This window comes from Protobothrops mucrosquamatus, unplaced genomic scaffold (genome assembly GCF_001527695.2).
Source record: "Protobothrops mucrosquamatus isolate PMUCROS unplaced genomic scaffold, P.Mucros_1.0 scaffold1108, whole genome shotgun sequence".
In the NCBI taxonomy this organism is placed as follows: Eukaryota; Metazoa; Chordata; class Lepidosauria; order Squamata; family Viperidae; genus Protobothrops; species Protobothrops mucrosquamatus.
This window is the reverse complement of record NW_015387328.1, coordinates 59,814-67,467: the sequence shown is the minus strand read 5'-3', so window position 1 is coordinate 67,467 and position 7,654 is coordinate 59,814. Positions and strand designations below refer to the sequence as shown.

Here is a 7,654-nt window from a genome sequence, read left to right as displayed (position 1 = left end):
ATCCCTAATCTGCTATTTCTCAACCTGGGCAACTTTTAAGGTATGTGGACTTCCCAGAATTCCCCAGCCAGCATTCCTGGACTTCAACTCCCAGAATTCCCCTGCCAGCGTGTGTCAACTTCAACTCCCAGAATTCTCCAGACAGCATGTGCAGACTTCAACTCCCAGAATTCCCCAGCAGTGTGTGAACTGCCTGAATTCTCTGGACAGCATGCATGGACTTCAACTCCCAGAATCCTCCATCCTGCATGGCTTGGAGTTCTGGGAGTTGCTGAGATTGAGAGACGCAGATATGCTGTGTATGCAAGTGTTTTGCTCTCTTTCCTCCCTGGTTCTAACCACGGTTTCTTAGCACCTGCTGACGCCCTCCTACTACATACAGCTCGACCTACTCCCGACCACTTCAGAGAAAATACAGGAAGTAGAGTAACACACGGTGGTTTCGTTTTCGCACCTTTTTCAACACGGCTCAGGATAGCGGGTTTTTCATTCTTCCTCCTTCTCTTGCGGTTCCTGATTCTGCACCACACTCTTCACTTGCTGTGTAAACAGGGGGAAGCTGTGTGGTTGAGAAAAGAGCTGGCAGGACGTGGGTTTGCACGAGTGGTGTTCGTCAACAGTTCTTCCTATACCGGCATCAAAGATCTGGCCGCTGGCTATTAAAGAGGCTACTGCCAATGGCCATCTTTAACCTTAAACCGGCCTTTCTCAACCTTAGCAACTTTAAGACTTCAATTCCCAGAATTCCCCAGCCAGAGTGTTTTTAAGCTGGGGTGGACATCCACTTTTAAAGAGAGGCCAGCTGAGCACTGCTATGCCAGGCAGTGAAGTGCTGCCAGATATGCACCATTTTCCCCAAATATTGAGGCTTTTTCCTTGCTTTAAAAAAAAATGGGGGAGAAAAGACATTCCTCCTCAAAATGGAGGGAACTGTTCTGCTGTGTCTCCTCAAAAGATCTCAGCGTTTCTCAAGTTCCGCAACTTTTAAGATGGGTGGACTTCAAATCCCAGAATTCTGGGAGAGGCCAAATCCACCTAGCTCAGGGGTAGGCAACCTGGCTCTTTTATGACTGGTGGACTTCAACTCCCAGAATTCCTGAGCCAGCCATGCTGAGGGGAAAGGGAGAGGTTTCCAAGCTGAGCCATGCTGGCTCAGGAATTCTGGGAGTTGAAGTCCACCAGTCATGAGGGGGCCATAGTTCCCCCATGCTGGCTCAGGAATTCTGGGAGTTGAAGTCCACGAGTCATGAGGGGGCCATAGTTCCCCCATGCTGGCTCAGGAATTCTGGGAGTTGAAGTCCACGAGTCATAAAAGAGCCAAGATTGCCTACTCCTGAGTCCTAGCTTAAAAAGACAACCGTTGGGAATTCTGGGGGTCGAAGTCCACTCATTTTAATACACGCCAGCTAGGGAATTCTGGGACTCCAAGTCCATCCATCTTAAAACACATTGACTGGGGAATCCTGGGAGTTGGAAGTCCACCCATCATACATTGACCAGTGGTTTATGAGGCTATGTTTCCAGCTCCTTCCTCCCTCCAGACTTTTAAAAGGCCGGAGGCATTAAAACTGCCAAGACTGGAAACCCCTGATCTAGAACATAGGAAAAAGCTGGGTGCAGAATTCTGGGAGTTGAGGTCCACCCAACTTAAAGAGCATGCTAGCTGGGGAATTCTGGGAGTTAAAATCCACCCAACTTAAACAGCAGGCTAGCTGGGGAATTCTGGGAGTTGAAGTCCACCCATCTTAACACACACCCAGCTGGGGAATTCTGGGGCTGCGCTTCCAGCTCCTCCCTCCCTCCAGACTCTCATCTATGTCAAAACTTGATTATTATTTTTTTTATGCATTTGCAATTTTCCATTGCAAGCCTCGGAGCGCCACGCGCGGCGCCTGCGCACTCGGAAAGGCTCAGCAGCCACGGGACCAGACCGGGGGTGGTGGTGGAGGGGATGGGCCTGTCCCCGGGTGGTGGTGGTGGTGGGGGACGAAGACCCCAGCCTCCATCGCTGGGGCCCAGAGAGCCCCCTCCCCAGGCGGACACCTCGACGCATGCAGGCCCCTTTCCGTCCCCAGCGTCTTTCTCTGCGCGCAAAGCACGGTTCCCTCTCCAAACGCATGCGCAGCAGAGACGAACCCCCCCGCGAGCATGGGTGGGTGGGTGAGTGAGCCGGGCTACGATCACGTGACCTGTCAGGTGACCTGCCAAGAGGAAGTGGCTGTTTCCTGGTTGGGAAGGTGAGTGTCTGGATTGCTGGGTGGGTAATGGTAACAGTAGCAACAGCAGTAACAGTGGCAGCTGGGATCCTTTGCAGCAATCCCAGCCTAGGCGGGGTGGGGTGGGGTGGGGTCCAACCTGGCCAACTTTTAAGACTTGGTGGGGGGGGGGGACTTCCAACTTCCAGAACCCCCCAGCCAACTCCTTCAACCTCCCCCCTCCCCCAGGGAATTCTGGGACTTGCAGTCCAACAGGTCTTAAAGTGGCCCAGTTAAGTTAAAGTTACAAAGAAGAGGGGGGGGGGGTGTCAGCTTGTTTTCCAAAGCACCCGAAGCCAAGACAAGAAACGATGCATGGAAAGTAATCAAGGCGAGAAAGCGACTTGGAATTAAGGAGAAATTTCCTGAGAGCGGGAATAATTAGCCAGCGGAACAGCTTGCCACCAGAAGTTGTGGGTGCTGCAACCCTGGGGGGGCTTTTAAGAAGAGATTGGACAGCCACTTGTCTGGAATGGTGGTATGGTCTCCTGCTTGAGCAGGGGGTTGGACTGGAAGACCTCTGAGGTCCCTTCCAGCTCTATTCTGATTGATTGACTGCCGAGGTTGAACATCCCTGACCTAGACTCCTTTGCGTGCACACTTGGGAATGGGCTCCCTTTGCACACAACGGGGACCCATTCCACCTCCTGCAGGAGAGGACATGGAGAAGTCGGGAGGGTCCTTAGCAGAGCCCAGAATTCCCAGCCACTGTTCCCCTCCCCATTTGTTGAGAAACAATTTCTGAGATTCAAGGTTTCAATGTGGGGTCCTTGGTGCTCTCATAACTTGTTTTTTTTTCTTGCAGACGTTTCGTGACCCAACTAGGGAATATCATCAGTGCTTGAAGGGAGTGGGTTTTGCGGAGTGGAGGAGGAAAAGGGGAGGAGGGCTGTGGGGTCCTTGCTGCTCTCTCAGCTTGGTGGTTTGTTTGCAGATGTCTCATGATCTGACCGGGTAACGTCATGTCACGCTAAACCAGGGGTAGTCAACCTTGGCTCTTTTATGACTGGTGGACTTCAACTCCCAGAATTCCTGAGCCAGCCATGCTGAGGGGAAAGGGAGAGGTTTCCATGCTGAGTTATGCTGGCTTAGGAATTCTGGGAGTTGAAGTCCATGAGTCATGAGGGGGCCATAGTTCCCCCATGCTGGCTCAGGAATTCTGGGAGTTGAAGTCCACCAGTCATAAAAGAGCCAAGGTTGCCTACCCTTGCGCTAAGCCACATCCCAACAAAAGGGATGTCCTCAGTTTATGACCACAATTGAGCTTAAAATTTCTGTCGCTAAGTGAGACATTCAAGTGAGTTTTTGCCCCATTTTACGACTTTTACCACAGTTGTTAAGAGAATCACTGCAGTTGATAACTCTGTAACCTGGTTGTTAAGTTAATCTGGCTTGTCCACTGACTTTGAGGTTGCAAAAGGGGATCAAATGACCTGGGATAGGTCAACGGTCATAAATAGGAGTGTTGCCAAGCCTCTAAATTTTGATCCCATGATCATGGGGAGGCAACAAAGGTGGTAACGGTGAAAAATGGTCCATGGTTTTTTCAGTGACGTTGCAACTTTGAATGGCCATTAAATGAACGGGTAAGTCGAGGACTACTTGTTCCGTTCTGCACGAACCCGGTCACTGTCCTCACAAACAGGGTCCTCATCCCCTGAATCTGCTAGATCTGCTTAGTAGTTTGCTAACACTTATGAACTAATCACATCTCAAGATCTCCAGGGATTAATCCACTGCAGATATGTTTTATCTGAGGCGTGTATTCCAGAACAGAAAGATTCCTCCTGGAAGCCTGCCTCTCCAATGGTCAACTCTGCTTCCTTTCCTCTTTTTTTTAGTTTTTATTTTTCCTTTTTTCCACTATACAACAAAAATAAAACTGAAAAAATATATTTTTTCCCTTAACAAAGGTGTGTTATACATCTCATATATATTATTTACAATTTATTTACATCAGTAATCATGTCTTTTTCTTTCTTTGTTCTAGCCAATCGTAACATTTATTCCATATTTCATAACATTCTGTTGCCTCCTTGTCTTTTAATTCTAGCGTAAGTTTATTCATTTCTGCGCATTCAAGAATTTTGTATATAATCATATCGTTTGTAGGTATGTTTTCACCCTTCCAACACTGAGCATATACTATACGGGCTGCTGTCAATATATGTATAATGATGTGATGGAGTTGCTTTTTGATCTTTAAATTTATTATACCCAGAAGAAATAGTTCAGGTTTGAATTCAATTTGCACCTTAGTTATCTCCTGTATCCAGTTCCCTATCCGCTCCCAATAGCTCTTTGCTTTGGGGCACAGCCACCACATGTGATAGAATGTCCCTTCCTTATTTTTACATTTCCAGCATTCCGGATTCATATTTTTATACATTTCCTCTTTTAAGGTGATCCAGAAATGATCTCTCCGGGGTACAAAACCGTCATCCAGGGTGAAGCCTCAGAAACCGACTCGGAGGAAGAAATCAATTGTTCTGCCTCCTATCAAGCGGCTTTCGGCAGCCCTTCGGGAGTGCAAGTCGCTGGGGAAGCCTCTGAAACAGACGAGGAAGACGAAGCCCAAAGTCCTGCTGGATCGAAAACTGAGGCTAAATTGATCGCGACAGATTTACCTCCCCTGATCGTTTACAAGAACGAAGATTCGGAGTCTCCCACGGCCGTGGAGGAGAAGCCCGCCCTCCACATCAAACACCGGGGCCGATACAGCACCCTGTTGCAACAGAAGCTGGTGGAGAGCAACGCCCGCTTATACTACGACATCAACGCCACCATCAAGCAGGTCTACCAAACCGCCATCAAGGAGATTGGAGCCATTACTGGACAGCTGAGCAATTCCCAAAATGGCATCATCAACGCTTCACACAACATCCGGCTGGTTCTGGAGGACCTGCGGGCCGTGGCGGACAAGATAGACATTATTAACAGCTGCAATTTGTTACCGGATATCCAGATAGAGGTGCCTTCAGCGCACACTTGATGCACAGATATGCTTCCTGAACACGGCTGTTGAAGGGGATGAGGTTAGAGGGGAGGCTGGTTATAAGAGCTCAGCAGAAAACTGAAATACGCTGAACTATTTGTCCAGGGAAAAGAATTTTTTGCTGCCTCTTTGCTACTTAAATCGCAGTAGGTCCTCTATCATCTAATAATTAAGGCTGGACCGAACACACTAAAACTGCTTTCGCTGTTTTGGGGGAAAGAGGGATGATCCCATTTCAAGAGAGTCGTCTTCTCCTGGCTAATGTTTCCCATAATATCTTTAAAAAATGTAGACTTGGTTGCACAAGGTTGGAGGCACTTCATGAGCGTGTAAATGTAGAATCGTATCAGATTCGTGAGAGTTTGTCCGAAGATGCTCAACTGCCTTCATCTATACACTTAGCTTATTCATTTCGGAGGGAAGGTATGATTTGAGCAGGACTAAGGAAAATGAAATAATAACTGATTTAATTTCACGGGAGGGGTGTAAATCAAGGGAGTGGTGATCTACTATAAATCGATTCTAGCTGATGGTGATTAAAACACAGCAAGGTCAGTCTTTGTGGAGGTGGTGTCCTGTTTCTGAGCCATCAAGTTGGTATCAACTCTTGGTGACCTCGTAGCTAGACCTTCTCCCATTCTCCATAGGTGATCTTTCCGTTCAGATCTTCACACGGTGCCCCTATTTCTGCTGTCACTCTTTAAATTTGGGGACCCAGATGCTCTTCTGTAGGATTGTTATTGCCAAGAGTGAAGTAGAATAAAATTTGAAAATCTGCACTGCTGGTTCATAAAAACCGAATCCACAGGCCCTGTTTGAAGGATCTACAAGCATTGATTGATTGATTGATTTTTAATAAATTGATTCTTTTCAAGGTATAAAATACAAAAGAAAATGAAAATAGTGTGAAGGGGGAAAGAAAAAAGGAAGAGAAAGAAACAAAGGGGAAAAGGAGGGGGAGGAAAAACATCGACTTGCAACTCTTTTTAGTGCAATAAAATAAGACAATAACATTACAGCCTCGACGTCTTACTTTTACGTACTGATACGGACCAGCTATTTCTATTACAACAGATTTATCTAATGGGCAAAATGCAAAGTCAATGTTTCATATATATTTTTTCTATCTCAAGCCCAAAATCCAGAAGAGACGTGATTGATTGATTATACGCCATTACGTTAACGATGAGCAACTAGAAAATAGATTTTCTGCAGGATGATCCATCTCAAACTTGATTCTTCAGTTCTTCCAAGTAATTCAGGGGGGGGGGGGCGGGATGAATTGATCCCCTCTAGTGGGAACATCACCACTATAATGGAGTCCTTCTACTGTACTGGTCATCTGCTCTTTCTTTCCACCATTCCCAGCCTCAAAGCTTTCTCCAGAGTAGGGTAACTGAGCAAGAACATGATGATGATGATGATGATGATGATGATGATGTTGATAATAAAGTTGGAAGGGACCTTGGAGGTCATCGAGTCCAACTCCCTGCTCAGGCAGGAAACCCTACACCATTTCGGACAAATGGCTGTCCAGTCTCTTCTTAAAAACTTCCAGTGTTGGAGCATTCACCGCTTCTGGAGGCAGGCTGTTCCACTGGTTAATTGTTCTAACTGTCAGGAAGTTTCTCCTTAGTTCTAGGTTGCTTCTCTCCTTGGTTAGTTTCCACACGTTGCTTCCCGTCCTGCCTTCAGGTGCTTTGGAGAATAGCTTGACTCCCTCTTCTTTGGGGCAGCCCCTGAGATATTGGAAGACTGCTATCCTGTCCCCCCTCGTCCTTCTCTTCATTAAACTAGACATTCCCAATTCCAGCAACCGTTCCTTATATGTTTTAGCTTCCAGTCCCCTAATCATCTTTGTTGCTCTTCTCTGCGCTCTTTCTAGAGTCTCAGCATCTTTTTTACATCGTGGTAAAACCCACTAATTCTTCACGTCTTTCCCTTCTTCTGCTTTATAGCTCTTTTCGTTATGTCTGGTGGGGGAAAAAAAAAGCTTTCACCAAAACAGCACAGCGGACAGGTAGTCCTTGACTCACAACATTTCATTTAGTGACCGTTCAAAATGACGACAATGAAAAAAGGGACTTATGACCAGTTTTCGTAGTTAAAGACTTTTGCAGCGTCCCCGTGATCATGTGCTCAAAGTTCAGCGGCTTGGCGACTGGTTCCTATTTATGACCGTCGCTGTGTCCCAAGGTCACGTGATCCCCTTTTGTGACCACCTCACAAGCAAAGTCAAGGGGGAAGCAAGATTCGCTTAACGACCGGGTTATTAACTTTATCTTTTTCAGAGATTCAGTAGCAAGAAAGGTGGGAAAAACGGGGCAAAATCCACTTAACGTCTGTCTCGCTTAGTAAGGGAAAATTTTGGACTTGACTGCTGGGGCTGTAAGTCGAGGACTAC

General features: G+C 47.0%; 1 protein-coding gene across 2 annotated transcripts; it reads left to right on the top strand.

Moving 5' to 3' along the window:
- Positions 1-2,222: 2,222 nt before the first annotated feature.
- BLOC1S3 (biogenesis of lysosomal organelles complex 1 subunit 3) lies at positions 2,223-6,263 on the top strand. 2 transcript variants are annotated; one of them, XM_015820276.1, is made up of 2 exons: positions 2,223-2,237; positions 4,658-6,263. In XM_015820276.1, exon 2 carries the CDS (start codon positions 4,669-4,671, stop codon positions 5,245-5,247), a length of 579 nt encoding a protein of 192 aa, XP_015675762.1. In that variant the 5' UTR covers positions 2,223-2,237; positions 4,658-4,668; the 3' UTR covers positions 5,248-6,263. The 2 variants fall into 2 exon arrangements, with proteins under 2 accessions (XP_015675762.1, XP_015675763.1); XM_015820277.1 differs by lacking the exon at positions 2,223-2,237 and adding an exon at positions 2,244-2,257.
- The last annotated feature ends 1,391 nt before the right edge of the window (positions 6,264-7,654 follow it).

Excerpts from the sequence above, each read along its gene's own strand:
- BLOC1S3 (XM_015820276.1), top strand. The coding sequence starts at position 4,669 with ATGATCTCTCCGGGGTACAAAACCGTCATCCAGGGTGAAGCCTCAGAA.